The sequence below is a fragment of the Nicotiana tabacum genome, chromosome 4 (assembly GCF_000715075.1).
Source record: "Nicotiana tabacum cultivar K326 chromosome 4, ASM71507v2, whole genome shotgun sequence".
Lineage (NCBI taxonomy): Eukaryota > Viridiplantae > Streptophyta > Magnoliopsida > Solanales > Solanaceae > Nicotiana > Nicotiana tabacum.
This window is the reverse complement of record NC_134083.1, coordinates 135,001,906-135,022,367: the sequence shown is the minus strand read 5'-3', so window position 1 is coordinate 135,022,367 and position 20,462 is coordinate 135,001,906. Positions and strand designations below refer to the sequence as shown.

The 20,462-nt window shown below is 35.9% G+C and overlaps 1 protein-coding gene across 1 annotated transcript; it reads right to left on the bottom strand.

The window, feature by feature from the left end:
* Positions 1-11,953: 11,953 nt before the first annotated feature.
* Positions 11,954-18,575, bottom strand: LOC107820190 (serine/threonine-protein kinase Nek6). The gene is made up of 13 exons (XM_016646417.2): positions 18,045-18,575; positions 16,977-17,043; positions 15,263-15,328; positions 15,099-15,145; positions 14,820-14,865; positions 14,649-14,729; positions 14,532-14,574; positions 14,399-14,448; positions 14,003-14,084; positions 13,873-13,922; positions 13,709-13,782; positions 13,532-13,583; positions 11,954-13,442 (listed from the first exon to the last, which is right to left on the bottom strand). The coding sequence occupies exons 1-13, from the start codon at positions 18,158-18,160 to the stop codon at positions 12,267-12,269; spliced, it is 1,950 nt and encodes a 649-aa protein (XP_016501903.2). The 5' UTR covers positions 18,161-18,575; the 3' UTR covers positions 11,954-12,266.
* Between the last annotated feature and the right edge of the window lie 1,887 nt (positions 18,576-20,462).

Below are 20,462 nucleotides of genomic sequence, written 5' to 3'. Positions count from 1 at the left end.
CTCCCACTAGCCGTATCTCTTCTGATGCTCGGAATCAAGCCACGAGCAAAGCGATCAATCTTCTCATCCTCGGTGGGGATGAGACGGGAAGCATAACGGGATAACTTCTCGAATTTGATGTTATACTCAAGGACAGTCATGGTATCCTGCTTTAAGGTCTCAAACAATATCACAAGGGCAGCTCTCACTCATGGTGGTAACCACTTCTTAATGAAGATCTTCTTAAATTCTGCCCGAATCATTAGAGGTGCATACTCTGGTTGACTTTACTCTACCCCTTTGAACTAGAGGTCAACAATGTCTTTCAACTGGTGGTAGTCTTTAACTCCCAGCAAAGTAGTAGCTTTCTCAACTTCCTCCAAGAAGTCTTGAGGGTCTGCACTGGGATCTATACCAGTGAAAACTGGCGGCTTAAGTCTCACAAATTTCATGGCCAACTGTGCCACGTCCTCAACCGCTGGTGCTCTTATTCCTCATTGTTGGATTGCCTGAATACCCACTTGAAGGTTTTGTTGGGTCTGCATAGCCATGAGGTCAACAAAAGTATTCATAGCCTTTCTAACATCAGTGAGGGTCTTTTCCAAGTGATTTGGTTCTGGAGGTGGAGCAGGTTCCTCGTCAACTTCTTCCTCGAGCTCTTGGATCATCCTTGAGCCATTAGAATTGGCACAGTTCATGCTCTTGCAGCCTTCAGAGGTCAGCCCCTAGATCTAGCAGGAACCCCTCCTGAAGCCGCATCACGTATAGGAGCAGCTTCCTGATTCATGTTACCGCCACGCATGTTCACCATCTTCTGCCAATTGATATAGCGCACGAGTTAGGACATATTTCTTAGTTCTATTACACGATTCTAGAATAAGAAGAAAGAGTGAAGTATTCTTATAATGTCCATATAGACTTCTCGATATAGGTGTGGTGCACAACATACCAATAAAGAGAACTCTACCAGACACGATTCCATAAACTTCCTGGGATTCAAATTAGAACCTAGGGTTCTGATACTAAGTTTGTCACACCCTAAAACTACGTGACCGGCACCCGATACTTTATCAAACCCGAGTGAACCATCCCATAGATTAATACATATCTATATGCCTAATAGGAGGATGCAAAAGCCTCTTCAATTACAATCATTTTAAGATATACGACAAACATGATTAATGTCTTTACCCATGGAGTATAGTACATAAGGTTGGAGTGAAGAAATTACCTCTTTGTTAAACCCTAAAAGTTTCAAGATTTGAGTTTCTTGAAATGTCCTTGAGATTATTTTCAAAAATCTATGAATCCCACGATGTTGGAGGATTAAGAGATGTAATAAATGAACCAAATCTATCAAAGAAAGATATTTAATTCTTACCTTGAAGATGTATTAATGGTAAAGAGCTCCCCCTTCTCTCTAATCCCCAAGATCAAGTGCAAAATAATATAATTTCTCTCTATGAAATGCCAATAAAAACTTCAGCTGTGGGTTTTAAATTTCGGATGCTGAGTTGCACGCCTTTGTCACGACCCAAAAATCTCACCTTTCATAATGGCGCCTATCTTAATACTAGGCAAGCCGAGAATCTCAATAAACCACCATATCTTTTAAGTTTGAAAATAAAATAATTAAATTCAGCGGAAAAAATCTCACAAATACAATTATAACACTCCCAAAAACCGGTTCACTAAGTATATGAGCATCTAAATGAATACAAAGTCTGACTGATAAAAAATAACTAAACAGGAAGGGAATCAAGTCTGCGGATGTCAAGCAACTACCTTGATAGTCTCCAACAGAAATAACTATGAAATCTAGCAGTCGTCGTATCTGGGAGCACCTGGATCTGCATACGAGGTGCAGAGTGTAGTATGAGTACAACCAACTCAATAAGTAACAAGACTAACCTCTGGGCTGAAAATAGTGACGAGCTCCGCAGGTACAATTCAGTATAAATAATGGTACAAAATGTAGGCATGCTTTCAAGTTCAATAGTTAAACTCAGTACAAGTGGAATAGATCAATACTGCATGATATGAGGAATATGACATCTCAGTAGAAAGACCTCATGTAAATACTGGTCACAAATATATTTGGTCACTCGGTACTGCTTATGGCCAATCCAGCCCAGGGATACTCCATCCCGTATATATATACATATCGGCTGACAGTCAGTCACTCAGTACCGTATAAGGCCAATCAAGCCTTGAGGTAATTTATCCCCAATGTACATGATACGAACAAGATCCATGTCTAGGAAAAATTCATCACAACATATAAATAAGTAAGGCAAATCCATGCCCTGGGAAGTCCATCCCGAATATATATAATCATCGTAAGTGAGGCAAGTCCATGCCCTGGGAAGTTCATCCCGAATATATATAATCGTCTACGCTCACTGGGGGTGTGTACAGACTCCGGAGGGTCTCCTTCAGCCCAAGCGTGATATAAAGCCTATATGGCCTACTGCAGGCAGGCAGTCCCGATCCGTATAATAATAAAGCCTATAAGGCCTGCTACAGGCAGGCAGCCCCGATCCATAAAATAATAAATCCTATAAGGCCTGCTGCTGGCGGGCAGCCCCGATTCAATAATAATAATGTATAAAGCCACTATGGCCTGCTGCAGGCGGGCAGTACCGATCCATTTAATGCTAACATATATAAAGCCAATATGGCCTGCTGCGGCGCGCAGCTCGATCCCATAAATATCCTCACAATGGACGAATATGACTGAGTGTGAAATGTATATTTTTGAAATAATTAATTCAACAGCAATACGACCCCATGGGTCCCAAAATATTGGCACATAGCCTAAACACGATATTTAATAAGAGCCTCGGCTCAATTTCTCTAACAAGTGGAATATGTTCAGATAATAACATGATTCATTAATTTTTACAACTGCACATGATTTATTCAAGACATAATTTATGTGGTGCACATCTACATGCTCGTCACCTATCGTGTGTGTCACCTCCAAACAATTTATATCATACCAAATTTTGGGGATTCATACCCTCAGAACCAAGTTTAAAAATGTTACTTACCTCAAACCGTGAAATTCTTTACTCTGCCATGCCTTTGCCTCGCAAATCAGCCTCCGAATACCTCGAGTCTAGTCTCAAATAATTTGTTTCAGTCAATACAAATACAGAAATTTATTCCATATGAAAATATCAATTTTCCAACAAAATCTGAAATTTAACTCAAAATTTGCCTATGGGGCCCACGTCTCGTAACCCGACAAAAGTTACAAAATCCGAAAGTCTATTCAATCATGAGTCTAATCATATAAATTTTACCAAAATCCGACCTCAACTCGACCTCCAAACCCTCAAATCTTATTTTCAAATCCCTAGGTTCAAATCCCCGATTTACACCTCAAAAACACATAATCTAGTCGAATTATTCGATGATAATTTAATATTATGGAGTAGAAATGATCACAACTGACTTACCTCAAGTTTCCCTTGAATTCTCTCTGAAAATAGCCCTAAAATCCGTGCTTGAAGGTCCAAAAATGGCAAAACTCGGAACTCCTCCCATTTTATTCTGTCCTAGGCTTGTCGCACCTGCGACCAGATTAGCCGCATCTGCAGTCTCGCAGGTGCGACAAAATTTTCGCTCCTGCGATCGCTCAAAATACTCCCTCTGCTTCTGCACGTTCCCTTTCGCACTTGCGGCCTCACAGGTGCTGTAAAATGCTCGCACCTGCGCACACTGCCTCACCAAGCGCCCTTGTGCTTCTGCGATGGAAGGCTCGCTTCTGCGAGCTCGCACCTGCTATGGAATTTCCCCAGGTGCGATTGCATTAGATGGCAGAAACTTCAGCTTTTCTTCCAAGTCCGAATTTGGTCCGATGACTACCCGAAACTCACCCGAGGCCTCCGGGACCTCAACCAAATATACCAACAAGTCCTAAAACATCATACGAACTTCGTTGAGTCTTCAAATCACATCAAACAATGCTAGAAACACAAATCACACCCCAATTCAAGCCTAATGAACTTTGAAATTTCCAAATTCTATATCTTGTGTCGAAACACATCAAATCAATCTGAAATGACGTCAAATTTTGCATACAAGTCATAAATGAAATAACAGAGCTATGAAAATTTTCAGAACTGGATTTCGACCCTGATATCAAAAAGTCAACTCCCCGGTCAAACTTTCCGAAAATTTAATTTTCGCCATTTCAAGCCAAATTCCACTACGGACTTTCAAAAAAAAAAATCGGATACGTTCCTAAGTCCAAAATCACCATACAGAGCTATTGGAATCATCAAAACTCCATTCTGGGGTCGTTTACATATAAGTCGATATCCGGTCACTATTTTAACTTAAGCTTTAAACCTTGAAACTAAGTATTCCAATTCATTCCAAAACCTCACCGGACCGAACCAATTAACCCGGTAAGTCATAAAATAATTATAAAGCATAAATTGAGCAGTAAATAGAAAAACGAGGTTATAATACTCAAAATGACCGGTCGGGTCGTTACAGCCTTCGCTGCACTTCACTATCTCATGCTGGATTCCAATTTATTTAATCACTGAAGCAACATTTTGGTCTTCAACTTTAATCATTCCATTTCCCACTTAATATGCTTGCTTTTTTATCTTTCATAATTACTTCCATTATTCCCTTATCTTTGATATTTAATTAATTTCCTTGTTCCCCCTTTTTATATCATTGTCCCCTTTGTCTCTTTGTTGGCTAACAACTTTCCTATTTTTCTAAATCCTTTCTCGTTGCCAACTGAAGGCTAGGATTTTTAATCCTTGTTTTCTTATTAAATTCCAACTCTTCAAGTTGGTTACATATCATTGAATTCTCAAAATTTCAGCACTTATGACATAGAAACTTGATATACTCCAAATGCTTTTGATGACCTTGTAACCTCCACTAATTCAATGATTAACTATCTACATTATCCCTAAATATTCCAATAACTTTGTTCCACTCGAATAATCATGTAGCTCAGATTTAATTACATTGCATTCTCAAGCTCAAAATTAGTAGGAATTAACTAAAAACATTTATGGGGCTTTACAATTACGGAAGATATAATATTAATTTTAATTAAGGTTAAGCAATTACGGAAGAGATAACAACAAATTCAATTAAGGCACATAAGGATTCAATTAGAAATAAGGGTAAAACATGTATCAAATAAATTTCAAATACGACACGTAAGGGTAAATTTAGTAAGTGGAGGATTTAGCATGATAAAATAACTTCATATCTAATGGACATAAGAACTTAAGAGCCCTAAATAGTCAAATTTCTATAAATAAGCCCGAGCACGTACTCGTCACCTCACATACACGGATTTCACATGATAGAATTTACACAAAAGACTCACATCCTAAGGGGTAGTTTCCCCCACACAAGTTAGGCAAGATACTTACCTCAAAGAAGCTAGACTGATACTCTAAAATGAACTTCTCGAGTGAAACACCCTCCGGACGGCTCAAATCTAGCCAAAATAACTTCAAATCATAAGTAAAACTCATAGAAAATAATTCAGGATAATAAAGGTTCAATCTTTAATAAAAACTAAAAAGTCAACCCCGAGGCCCGCACTCGGAACCCGATAAAATTTATAAAACCCGAACACCCATTCCGATACGAGTTCAACCATACCAAAATTATCAAATTCTGATATCAATTCGTTTTTCAAATCATCATTTTACACTTTTGAAAGATTTTACAAATTTTTCCAAACTTCCAACTTAACTCTCTAATGTAATGATAAAAATAAAGATAAAATCATGAAATAAAATCAAAACCAGGTAAAGATCACTTACCCCAAACAACCACGTGAAACTCCCCCTAAACAATCGCTCAAATTCGAAGTCTCTAGCTCAAAAGATGAAAAATTGACAAAACCCACAATTTTGGAAAATATATTCTTCTGCTCAGTGATTTACAAATTTCGATTACGGAAATGCAATTGCGATCGCGAAGAAGGAAATGACTACTGCCCAGAAATTGTACTACGCGATCGCGAACAAATGCATGCGATCGTGAAGAAGGGAACAACAAATGCCCCCAAGAAATGTACTACGCGATCGCGAACCATAACATGCGATCGTGAAGGAGAAAATATACCAGCTGCTAAGGTTATGCTACGCGAACGCGGAACTGTGAAGGCGAATGCGATGAAGGAGGATACACACGTACGCGATCGCGCGCAGAATAATGCGAAAGCGAAGAGGAAAAGATCCAGTCACCAGAATAGCCTGCGCGAACGCGGAATGAACTTCACGATTGCGTATAAGGGAACACCAGATATTAGATTAGCCATCCAAAACATGAGAAAATAGCCCGCAACCCATCTGAAACACGCCCGAGGCCCTCGGAACCCCATCGAAACATACCAACAAGTTCCATAATATAAGACAAACCCGCTCGAGGTCTCAAATCACATCAAACAATATTAAAACTACGAATCACACTACAAATCAAACTTATGAAATTTCAAATCTTTTAACTTCAAAAACCCGTGCCGAAACATAACAAATCAACCTGGAATGACGTCAAATTTTGTATGCAAGTTCTAAATGACATAACGAAGCTAATCCAACTCTCTTAATCACATTCCAACCCCGATACCATCAAAGTCAACTCCCAGTCAAACCTCTCAACCTTCCAAAATTTCAACTTTCTAATTTTTACCGAAATGCTTCAAATTACCCTACAGACCTCCAAATCCAAATCCGGACGCACGCCTAAGTCCAAAATTATCATACAAAACTATTGGAATCATCAAAATCCCATTTCGGAGTCGTCTACACAAAAGTAAAAACTCCGGTCAACTCTTACCGCTTAAACTTCTAAAACATGCATCCTTCTTCCAAATTGATCTAGATGATCCGAAAACCGAACTTGACCACACACGCAAGCCATAACACTTAATACGAATCTACTCGAGACCTTACGCTGCTGAATGGGACGCTAATTCTCAAAACGACCAGTCAGGTCGTTATAATTTCTCCTACGGGAAGCGGTGATTATTGTTCCTCTATATGTAGATTTAAGAAAACTGCCATCAACAATGACGATTGGTTTACAATAATCCTACCCTTTGATCGATGCATAAATAGCTACAAATAAATATAAGAATGATCCATCATCAGAATTGATCAAAATCCCTTCGACATCAAATTTAACATATCTGCGATCGTCTTACCATACTCCATTGTATTGAATCAGAGTTGGTATATTCACAATTGTTTCTTAGAGTACAGTATCTTACTTTAAGTATATCAAGATGGAGAATCAGAAAGAGACACAATGGAAGAATCAATACCTTTTTACGAACTACTTCTATGTAGTACCTATTTTTAGGGAATATGAAGCGTTGGTTATGAGGTAATGTTGTAGTAGTAATCTAGTATGTTTATAGTGATAATCAATACTTAACAAATTGGAGAATATTTAGGGAATAACTATACGTTTCAGATTTCCATTCCCCCTAAATAGAAAATTTGCCATATTTTTAGAGTTTATCTTTTATATATGTGTTGTACAATTTGTAATTCAAAACCAAGTTGTAAATTATGGAATATTTAACAAATCCTTAAGTAATTATGAAAATTCCCCCTAGTTAATACTTCCAGTGACTGAGAGACAAATATAAAAGGCTTTTAGGTTGAAATGCATCAAACTACAAATTCAGCAGCCAAAGAAGACACAAAAAGATAGTGCTACACAAAACAACTAATATATAGAGGAACTTATTGAGTCTATGTTATATAAGTAGAGGAGTTTGAATCTCAATATGTGTTAGTGTTATCATAGTATGACTTCAGCGCAAAAAGGCATACAGAATCGGATGTTAAACTCTTCCATGACTATGAACAGGTCCATAACATAGAAAAATCTTGTCTAAAGCAACATATCCTTGAAAAGTATAATACCTTTGCAATAACATCTTTTTTCCTTCATTCGACCGAGCACAATCCCAATATTTTAGTTCCCCTTTTAACTGCAATATGCTTGCAATATATATCATTTAACACTATACAATACATATGAATAAAAATAGTAGAAGAAAATAGTTTGCACTTACGAAAAGCTAACCAAAGTCTGTTCTGTAATTCTATACCCTCCAATGTGACTAACTATATATAGAGAAAATATTTATCCAAGGAAAAAAACATAAAAAAATATATTAAGATTTATAAATGACATGCTTCGGTATTAGAACCAAAGCTTTTCATTATGTATCAATGCACAAATTCAAAGATTCATTTTTCTGGCACTTCACTTTACAATTTTCAAGAAAAGAAACAAAATAATTGCAACATCAATCTGACATCTCTGGTAAGTCAAACGCTTGATCTAGACACTACTTATTTTTTTTTAATTTCTATATTTTTTGTGAGTAAGTTATTCTTCTTGCACTAAATTAAAGTAAATAGAAATAAAGTATTGCAAAAATAAGAAATAATTTATAATAGATAATCAAGCAATGCCTGCCAAGTACCAGTTACAACTCATATTAAGGACAACTTTCAAAAGACACCTAATTGCTGAAGCCTAATTAACATTGCCTTAAAAAGAAGCCAAGACCCGATAACTAATGTCAGGATAAAAATTAGGCACAATAGATCGACAACTCCTTAAAGTTATCTTCACTTTTCACTTAAACACTTCATCTTAAGTATGTTCCATTTGAACACTTTATCCAGGCTTTTACTGTATCATTTAGACACACAAATTGATAGGCAATCAAACAAGATGTGTATAATTCACATGCCAGAGTGACGAATAAAACGGGAACACGTGGATTTAACTTAAATAAATGAAAAAAAACTTCTGAAAAAATAAAGAAAAAAATTACAAAAAAGCTCCGTTCTTCACACCGCACCAAAAGCCCTTTCTTCATCGGCCGACACTGGCATTTCTGGCAAAGTACCACCAGCAAATTATACCCGGTTAGCACAAAGAGATTCATGAGCCTACATGGGCAACAACAACAAACAGCCGCACATTTTACCGTCGTTCCATCAGCAACCTCTGCGAACCGCACCCCTTCCGAACCCCACCTCGTGATGACGAAGCTTGGCCCGATAAAAGTGGTTGCCGCCGCCGTTCCACCGAAAGTGATGACAGTCCACCGATAAAAGTTATGACGGCGAAATCGTGGCTCAATCCGGAGATTTACCATTAAAAATTGGAAGAACTTGAAACGAAGAATCGAAATTTGAAACCTTCGATTTGTTGATGTTTTGGTTAAATGAATATTGGGGTTTGCTCTTAACATCAATATGAACTTACATGGTGCAGATCTATGTTTGAAGCTAGTTGGATTTGAAGCACCATTGCCAACCGTTGAAGGAGCTGGGTCAATTCAGATCTATGTTTTTCGAATATTTACAAAGTGGGTATTGTTTTATTTTGATGGAGGATTAAATTTGGAACCCATTTGAGGCTGAATCGTTGATGTCATGAAGCTCAATGGCCTAGAAACAGGAAATGATATGGACAATGCACCTTTTTTTTTAATCTCTGCCTCCTTTTGAATTGCTGAGGAACGCTTTTCCGGCAAAAATTATTTATTTTCCGGCGAGAAGTATGAGGCATTTGTTTTTCGAATCATTTCACGCGCATAAAAAATGTGAGAAATACTTACTTGCCATGTAAGTTTTTTGTGTCTAAATGACACGGTAAAAGTCTGGATAAAATGTTCAAATGGAACATATTTAAAGAAAAAGTATTTAAGTGAAAAGTGAGGACAACTTTAAGAGGTTGTCGATGTATTAAGCCTAAAATTTATTTAAATCCAATTTAGTCATACATAAAAAGTTATCTATTTGTATGAGGAACTCAATAAAATTCACCTTCCATGAACTAAAAGAAAATGAAGGGAAAAAAAAGAGAAGTATAGTAATAGAGGAAAAATTTATCAGAAAATGAAGTGAAAGAAAAGAAAAGTTAAAAGCAACAGAGGAAGAAAAAGATTATCAAGAACATCATGAAAGCAACAAACTGGCGACACAGTAAATTAATTATCAAAGAACATAAAAAATAGCAAAAGCTAAAAATATGTATAAACCTCAAGCAGCAAGAAATAGACACTACTCATTTTATTCAAATAGTATAACAGAAATATGATTGACTTGTATATTACCTGGGCCAAATAATGGAAAAAGGAAAAACTAAACATAAACATTTCACTTCAACGTTTTAGTTTTCATTTCAATAGTCATTTTCCTACCCATTTTGAAATATCCATCACTGTTCCTCTTCATCTCTTAATTCTCTATTATTGTACTTCTAACCTACATTCTCTTCTTTTTTCTTTTTCACTATTCTATCCCATAAATGTTTCAATCAAGTAAAAGATAAATAAATAAATTTCATAAAAAATGTCAAAAAACTAACATGTTACTATAATTTTAGAGACTTGTACTTCCCAAAATATCAACCTAGTCATTTTACATCATATTTGAGTTACATAGCAGTAGTAAATACGCACAATTTCGTGAATACTGTTGAACAAATCTTTTCTTTTGAACTCGTAAAGGTCTTTTCTTTACCTGAGCAGACCCAATATTAAGATCAGCCTTGTCCATCTTCCAGAAGGAAAGCTCCAGTATGAGAGCTTCTCCTTTTCTGCTATGTACCGATACATTTATTAGTTCGGGGTCATGCATCCAAAATTACATAGTCTAAAGAAAACAAATAATAATTTGAGGGATACTAATTGGCCGTATAAACATCAAGAAAAGCGCCAATTAGCATTAGAACCATTAGTTAACAAAATCTCCACCACAATTATTGAAACCTCCATTACAAACTTTTAGCCTTTAATGCCATATTGCCTACGACATTTTCAAATTTAACACCTTATGGTAAAGTTCCTCACTGAGATTTTTTCTTGTTGATCTTTCATGTGCAGTTTCTCAAGTTAAATCTTTCAAATGCAAAAATCAAAGAGTAAATAATATACGTATATCATTGTATGTCAAGAAAGAGTAGAAGATCTTGTTAATGCTATGTGATTAAAGGGAACATATTTCCATAACCTACAGAAAAGTCAAAGAATAGTCTTTTTAAAGAAACCCAAAAAACAAGCATCCAGTAAAAATACATACCAAAAATGTCGAATTCAACTCTCAAGTAAACAACACAGTTCTTCTATTTAAGACATTATCAAACACCTTGGTTGCATGAGAGATCTTGTTTGTTTCTTCACCATTTTTGTCCTATATGAAAATTCATTATACCCAAATCGTGTTTAAGCCTCTGCAGAAAATTTTCCAACAAAGATGTGCAAATCAGACGTACACAATGGAAGAAATCACCAGAGAGAGTAGTGAATAAGAGATACCCGTCAAATACCCATTACCAACACATGGGTGCAACTAACAAAGAAAGAGTGGAGAAAAATTCTGCAAAACTTCGAACGAAATATAGCACACACTGTAAAAAATTGGAGAAATTTTAAAGGAAACTCAAAAAATAAGGCTAGAAAGTGTAAAAAAAGAAACAAAAATTGGAGAAATTTGAAAGGAAACTCAAAAAATAAGGCTAGAAAGTGTAACAAAAGAATCAGAGTATACAGAATGCAAATTTGGGATGTGAAAGTGGAATGCACATATATTCAAAAGGGAACTAATTAATTAGGATCAAATTTAGAAGTAAACCCAAATTCCATCAGTATGGTCTTGAAACTTAGGAAATGATATTGAAAAAGAGAGAAAGAGCTAAGAGAAAGACACGAAAAGCTCAGTTATATTCACTCCTGGGCTTGGTTGGGAAATCGAAAAGACAATTCTAGACTGAAAGTATAAAGATAATTTTACCCTTGGTCGACCACACTTGCCCCTTCTATATAATAGATAATAGAAAATAAAATAAAAAGGGCAGCCTAGTGCACAATGCATCCCACGTTCACACCGTGCACAAGTCCACTTTTATTAATAATATAGAGCAAAAAACAAAACAGCAAACATTAACAAACCAAGCCAAGAGTAGTTTAAGATCTTCACAATTCCATCAGATGTCCTACAATTAAACACTCAAACTAAGGAAACCTCAATCCATCAAGCCTAAAATAACTTAGTTCTCACTTTGGTTGCTCATGTTACACACCAGAGAAGCTCCTGTGATGAAAAATACAATCAAAGTGAGCTTTCTCATAAATCAAATCATTTAGAAGGAAATCAAACAACAGTCAAGCTAAACATCTATGTCAACCCACAGAAAGCAAACAAATCGATTTGTACAGTAATATTCCAGTAAAGGGAAAGCTTGCTATCACAAAATCACGATCCCTTGGCCAATTTTTGTGCACTCATGAGGCTTTTAGTCAACCATATTGCCGTCTCTCTAGATGAAATTACATCATCGCCAAATGGTTTTAGCACACCAGCAAGCTCATCAATTTTTTCCTGCTTAAGTAGTCGTGCACAAACCTCTAAAAGGGATTCCAGAGCTTCAGCTCTTTGTTGAGTGGGATTTTCCCAGTCATTTTTGTGCTCAGCTAATGCAGCTAGCGCCTTAAGCAGTGAAACCCTATCATCTAGTGCTTGAAGAGCATCTTTATCGGTCTGTTTAGCATCTTCAACCATATTTCCTTTCTTTTCTATGTCATCTTTAAGTGGGGTTGAACCATTTCTTTCAGAAGCATTGCAGTCATCATCAACTTCTTTGAACTCGCCAACGTTTTCAGTTTCAGATGCATGACACCTTAGTTCAGCATCAGTATCAGATTTTGCAGGTTGCGTAGTCGATGAAGTGCTCTCTTCGTCAAAGGACCGTGTTTTCTCAGTGGAGCTTCCACTAGACGAAATCACTCTGCTCGGCTTTTCGGAGATGCAATCTAGTTCATTCAGGTCTGCTTCTCCACTGCCACTTGGAGTGCTCAACACCTCAAGGTCTTTTGTTTTGTCACTCTCCCCGTCACCTTCTTCAAATTGTTGAGCATGCTCAACAGAAACTTGCTCAGTGTTTGCCATGAATCTTGAAGATTCTGGCATATTTGTACTTCCTTCTTGCAATAGAGAGTCGGATAGACCGTCTCCGTTGCAAATAGCTTCCTCACTAGTGTCCCAACATTTAGAATCCGCACCATTTACAAAGATCTTTGTTGAGTAGCTAGTGGGATCAACTCTCTTAGTCTCGAGTTTGGCTTTAAAAGTGTCATAGTTGTCTGATAAATTTCGTGGCCGAATGTTGTCACTTTCATCAAAGTAAATAACGGGGACCTTCTCTTTTAGCCTTAGAGGTTTGTCACTTTCATCAAAGTTAAAAACAGGAACCTTCTCTTTTAGCCTTAGAGGTCTGTCTTTTATGAATCTAGGACTGCCAGATTTTCCAGGTGATTGCTTTGTTTTTTCCTTTGGGCTGTTTGGGGACTTCACTGGAAGAAAAGCAGATGAAGGGTTGCGGCAGCGAAGGAGGTATGGTTGCAAATGTTGATGCCTTAACAACTCCGCAGTCTAAAAGTGAACATAAAAAAAAAAAAAAAAATCAGAAAGAATGATGATTTCAGATTGAATTGCATTGAATATATGCAGCTAGCACTCACTGTTGGTCTGTGTTCAGGGCTTTTCCTTAGCATGCTTTTAATAATCTGTTTCCTGTAAGGATTAATCCATTTTGTCAGTTTGATGATTAGCTGTATTTTTGTGGCTAGAATAACAATCATAAGTGCTAGTAGTAGGAAATAGGAACCACTTCTTAACAATGGTTGGAAGCTACTTACAAGTTGGAGGAGTATATAATTGGAAGTGGCGATAAAGTACCCCTGTTTATTTTATTGATAAGTCCAGTCATGTCCTGCAGAATAAAAAAAATTCAATATACCGCACAAATATATTAAGGTAATGAATGTATTATGATGTCCACAGGTAGCTAAGGTCAACTTACTGGAGCTCTAAATGGTGCTTGGTGTGCGGCAATCTCAAACATGCAGCATCCTACAATCACATCAAACTTTTATTCCAATATTAAGGAAATAATACAAAAGGAAATACATTGCTTCCCCCAATTCTCTTACCAAGAGACCATATGTCGGATTTGTAGCCATATGGTATATCAGCAAGGAGCTCAGGGCACATATAGTTTGGAGTACCAACAACCTGTTTGGATGGAACAAGTCACTAATAGAGCTTGTTGGCAGAGTAAGAAGTCATAGCATGTTCCTCAAACAAATGAAGACGGGGTTGTTTGTAATTGACAACTGCCGTAATATAAAATTCACTACAAGATGGCATACTATATTATAACTAAAAAGAACACCTGGTTTTCCCAACCTTGGAGGGGGATGGGGTACCCTCTATCTAGTAACTACTTAAACATATTGAATCATTTGTGTAGGTGATCATAGTTCGTTGCTAATAAGCAGGAGCTGATTTTTCCACTACAGTTGTATGAATATAAAGAGAAATCATACTGAGGAAGCAAGGCCTTCTCCATCTAGAAGTTTTGCTAATCCAAAATCACCTGCATAAATAAAGTGAAAACAAATTTGATCACACATAACAGAGAAGCAAGGAGGTAATGAAACACTTGGCCGTCATTCTTACCTAGCCGGATGTCATTGTCCTTTGTGATAAAAATGTTAGATAACTGAAATCGAAGTAGTTCATGTTAAAACATGTCATACTAGGAAAGCTCATAAACAGATCAGGTCCTGTTTATACCTTCACGTCTCTGTGTAGAACACGGTTGGAATGCAGATAATCCACTGCCAGTAATAGCTGAGTCAGCCATTTGCAGAGTTTCTGCGGAGGAAAAAGATGGTGAGCACATAACTTTAAGTGAAACATGCTAGTACAGAGAACCCATTATGATGGAAGTTGTATCTAAACTACCTCTTCTGGGAAGAGAGCTCCTCTTGACTTCCTTATGATCTTTGCCCTGATCACCCAAAAAAAGTCAGAGTGCTCGTATCAGACGATAAAACATTCCTATGATCATCTTATTGCTTTCGCTCTTTTTATTTAGGAAGAGGTGTCTAAAGATTCTTCATATACTTGCATCAAAGGCTAGTTCACCTCTATAAATATGTTTCAACCATCTTTTGAAAGAAACGTATAAGTGCAAATAAGGAAATCGTCTAAAAATGCTAGCAGGTTAGGATAACCACTCACATATCTCCACCTTCACAATAGTTGGTAACGATGCATATAGAGTTCCCCTGAAAGAAAAACAAAGTCAAGCCTTTTCTGAGCCAACTCGATGTGGAAATTTTTTCAAATGAAGGATAGTTATTGCAGTTTCAAATCCTCTGCTAGAACTGAATAACATAATATACCTTGTCGACCCAAGCATCCTTGTACTCCACAATATATGGATGGCTTAGCTTAGCTATCAGATTCATCTGCCATAGAACGAAACATACAAGCATATAATCAGATAACATAATATTATACAAACATCTCAACGTTGTTAAAATCGTCCCATTTTAAGTGGCCTAATTTGACGAGAATACTAAATTAATAAGATAAGTTGAATGTGTGCAGGTTCAAAGGTAAGATTTTTTTTTATCGGTAAAGGTAAGAAAAAAGTTTAACTCTTCAATTACTTAACTTTTCTTGACTACAATGACTATTTTTCTTCTAAAAGTAAAAAGGCATCGTCGGTACACTATCTATTCGTTACCATAAACTCAATAGTATCAAAGGCTGCAACAGAAGGCTTGCTTATATAGGTCAACCCAACTTTGACAGGATAATGGCCACATAATTAGAGCAAAGGGAATATTTTTTTGCGAGACCTTCTGGCTTATAAAGTTCTTCACAAGAACATTTTAGGAGTAGGCACCAAATTTTATAAGTATGAAAATGTGCTCCACGTCCTAAAAGAAAGCGATTGTAGCATTTACTAATATCCAGAAGTAGCAAAATTTACATATAATTTTCCAACCTAAGAATTTCCTTCAACTAAGGTCTGAAATTGCTAACCTTTGCTATGAGATTTTGGTTTGGATGGTCACACTCACAATAGTTTTCTACTTTTCTTCTCTACCAAAAATTATGGAAAATATCTGCTTCTAATATCGCTGAAGATCTTCTCCAATCTGCTTAACCATATGGTCTAACTAATCATGATTCAATTACTAAGGAAGACTGCTCAAATAAGAAAGGGGTTTGAAGAGTAAGACTGCCCCTTCAAATGTACAAGAGTAAAATAGTGAAATGACACATCTGTGGTATGAGAATGATGACCAATGCCATAGCATTTGTTCAAAATTCCGTAATTACTTCTTGGTTAAGCTATAGAATATGTGCTCTTATTTTTGTACGCCCAAATTAACAAAGTTCTACTGTTGAAGAAAATTTTGCCTTTTATTATGAACCGAACTTGTCTTAGTGACATCCATGACCAAAGACCAATTCAAAATGGATGATTAAGGAAATGCTTAGCTTAAATATTTGGAATATCTATCTCATAGTAGAAAGCAAATGCAGCATTTGGAAAAAAATTAGGTTTGAGGACTGTAAGGCAAGGACATTGACGGCTGACAAGGAAAGACGTGCACAAGAATCTAAGACAACTGATTTATTGGCGTCAATTAGACCCTCAAGATATTGGAAACGAAACACAAACTATCGATGATAGATACCACTTCTGAGTCTTTATGATGGAACACTTTTGTATAGTATAGGTTCTTGAGCCGAGGGTCTTTCGAGGTAGGGGTAAGGGCTACGTACACTTTACCCTCCTGAGACACCACTAGTTGGATTTCACTGGGTTTGTTGTTGTTATTGTTGTTGTTGTTGTACTTTTGTATAGTATAGCTTTCCAATATCAAATCTAAAAGGATCATTAAAACAGGCAACCTAACATTAGGTTGCTCAATTTAAGCATTGAATCATGTACTTATGCATTCAATAGTGAGCTGAAGGCTTCTGATCAACCAACCTCAAAATTAGGCAATCTAGCCTCAGAATGAAGAAAAGATTGACTACCGTTTGATTGTAAAAGCCATACAAAAGAAAACAATATAAAGAAGCATTTAAAATGACCTCTTGATGTGCAGTACGCTTGAACTTCTCTGACTGCTTTGCTAAAGGTATCTTCTTCAGAACATATCTAAAAGGAAAATAATGATAGTGATATCAATAGTCCATTCAAAACAGTCTTCAACAATTATTACCAGTCTCAATAATTTGAATATTCTACACAAGGGATTCAGTACTACATAGAACATGTAGCTCAATCAGAATACGGGTAATTTACAGTTGTATAATTATGTTTTCATAATTAAAGCCAACTACACAGTCCATAAAAGCCAACATAAATTCTCACTTTAAAACTGCAAATGCAGCTAAATATTAATTATTGGTTTCTGTCTATGAGTACCTTGTTGCCAGTATAAATCACTTCATCTTGAATTTCTTTGTTTTCTGTTACATTATGAACACTGAAAGACTAGAATATTAAAAGAAGATAAGATCTACAACAGCACATAACAAGTTTCCTTTACATGCTTTAAGTAGATAGAAACACTCCATCAAGACAATTATTTTTTGTATTCTTGATGACCGAGAAATCCGTCTAGGTCCAACCCTAAGGACCTAAGGACGAAACACAGCCTTCGAAACTCGGAGATAATGGGCCCACGCCTCAACATTTTTACTACTATTAAACACCAGGATTAGTTCGCATGCCACAGGGCTCGAACCTTTGCCACTTGAATTAAGCCCCCGGGGCCACTCCATCAAGACATTTTTTTATTAAGAAAGAAGCATAATACAATTAGTTCTTGAAATTGATAAAAAGTGAGTATCCATCTCAAACAAGCTACATATTAGAAGTTTGCTCCTCGGAATCCCAGCAAATGCATTATTACCATAAACAAGTTTTGCAAATACCAACACAAAGCACTATCCCTCAAAAAAATAGTAGTAGTAACTAAGTATATAAATTCTGAGAAATGCTTTTTTTCAAAACGCCTAAAGAAGCAAAAATCTATGAAATCTAAAACCACATATCTCCCTTACCCCAAAATTGAAAAGACAAGAAAAGGTTGGCTAACCAGGAAGCATTACTTCCAATAAACCAGAAACATAGGAAAAATTAAATTTGCTTACTTCTTCTGCTCAGTTATATGAAGAACAAGAAATGCTGCACCAAAAGCTCCTCTTCCAATTTGCTCTATCACTTCATAATCATCTATCTTTGACTTGCTACCATTTTGTGTCTCCATTCTACCCTCAAACTCAAAAGGGTCAACGAAAATACAAACAAAGATTCAAGCTTTTTTGCTAATTGAACTGGTTCTTGAACTCACCCAACTCAAACCTGAGACAAAATATTTCAGGGTCAACACTAGAAATTCCTTTCAGAGATGCAAGTAAAAGCAAAAGGCAAATCTTTGGTCTTGCACCCTTAAGCAGAAATTAAGGAAAAGATGACATTCAAAGTTGGGTTCTTTGAAATAATGAAAGGCTGTTTAGGAATGGAATTTGCATAAAAGCTACACAAGGCTATAATGATGTCAAGCTGCAACAACTATGTGTACGTGTGTGTGTGAGAGAGAAAGACAAGAAAGAGGGCCCACGGAGCAGAAAGAGGAAGGAGGGTTGGTTGGGCCTTAAGATTTTAGGAAGACAACAAATTTCAACTAGTGTAACAATGGATTCACAATTTTGGAGGAAAAGTCAATGAACATATTACTACTATTGGTTTACCACTTCTTCTTTATTTTTTTAAAATCAAAATACCTCCTCCTTCCCATTTTACACTAGACTCTTTTCTTTTTCTCAATATCTCAAAATATTTAACAACAATTTATTTAAATAATTTTAGAACTTTAGATAATTTAAAATTATTAAATCATTCAAATTTAAATTTGATATGATGCTTTTTCTTAACTAGATTTTTTAATATTATATTATTTTAATATTAATTTCGTAAACTTCATACAAATATTTTTGCATAAATGGAATACAAGAATAATATATTGTGAAAAAATTATATCCAAGTTGATCAATTTTTAAACCTAAATTAGATATGAAATTAAAAAAATCAAAAATTTTAATATCTACAAATTATATAAAAATATTATTATGAGTTGTTATCTTTAATAAAACTAGAATTTGTCTTGCTAAGTCAGACAAAATAATTATATATTCTCCAAAGGAAGTTGGTACAATATAATACTTTTGAATTTAATTATTTGCTTGCCTCATTTCGACAATAATTGCATAAAACCTGTTTGTAATATCCACTCCACAAACATATATGCTAGTACTCAATTTCTTTTAGTTGTAAATTTGATGAAGTAAGAGAAGGAATATATAACAAAAGAGGGGTCAGGAAAGTAAAAAGAAGCACATATGAGTAGTGAATTTTCCTGATGGCAAAGCAGGAAGATAAGTCTAATAAATTCCTTAGTCTCTCTTATAAATTCCTTTGTCTCAACATTAATAGTCAGTGTTTTGACTAATGACTAGGAAAAGAATTTAGCCTAGTCACACACGAGTGGTCTTATCGCACCATGTTGGTTTCATCATATCATGATAGTGTAAAATAAAATAAAATAAAGTAAAGAGAGAGAGCCATAGTTCTAAAGCTACATTAGACTAGTAAATTACTACATTAACAAGATAATGGAGAATAGAAAATGGGCTACATGTGTGTATTATAAAAAGGGGGAAAAGAAGAGCAAGTTTTGGGTGACAGGTGTGGAAGAGCCAACCAAAAGAAGTGAGGGACCAAAGAACTTTGCTTGCAATTCCAGAATCAATAAAAGGGTGTGGGAATAGACCATTTCACACACAAGGGAGAAAATTAAACACCTTCTAATTGGGGCACAGCCATGATGTCACTATCCTCAACTACATGATTTTCTAAATTATCTTAATAACAGTCTGTTCACGCCAATATTATTTTCAAATACACACGAAAGTATATATGATTAACAAGTACTACAGTAACTTAAAGTATATCGAACTCATAGAGACATATGTTAATTACTCACTAATTCAACTAAAACTTTTTTTATCTAATTGAGTTCACCAAATTGAGAATTTTGTTATTAATCTTCTATTGCAAAAATTAAACAAGTAATAAAACTGCAAAAGTGAAAGATTATTGTTAAGAGTTGAATTAATATTCCAGCGTTGTGGCCGGTTCACCATCCCTATTGAGTTCTGATTATTCATCCTTAATCCAAATTACCGATGGTTGCTAATTAATCGAATTAAAATTAGTCACAGTATTCTCTCAAATTACTACTCGCCTACTCAGAATATTCCTATGAAATTAATAGATTAAAAATGCATTGAGATCATGGCATGTAATTAAGCGAGGTGACTAGGTATATTTCTGTTCTAACACAAATCTGCACTCTAATCATACGACTAAGATCATGCTCTCTTTAGCTCTTCTCTAATTTAAGAACGACTGTCACGACCCGAAAATCCCATCCTCGTAACCGTGACGGCGCCTAACATTTCACCTGCTAGGCAAGCCAACGTTAGAATAGTTTATCCATTTTCTTATAT

What these genes read in the sequence shown, in the direction of transcription:
- LOC107820190 (XM_016646417.2), bottom strand. Translation starts at nt 18,160, where the DNA reads ATGGAGACACAAAATGGTAGCAAGTCAAAGATAGATGATTATGAAGTG. An exon ending in GGACAATGACATCCGGCTAG is followed by an intron (nt 14,449 to 14,531) that starts GTAAGAATGACG and finishes TTATTTATGCAG; the next exon opens with GTGATTTTGGATTAGCAAAA. An exon ending in ATCCGACATATGGTCTCTTG is followed by an intron (nt 13,923 to 14,002) that starts GTAAGAGAATTG and finishes ATGTGATTGTAG; the next exon opens with GATGCTGCATGTTTGAGATT.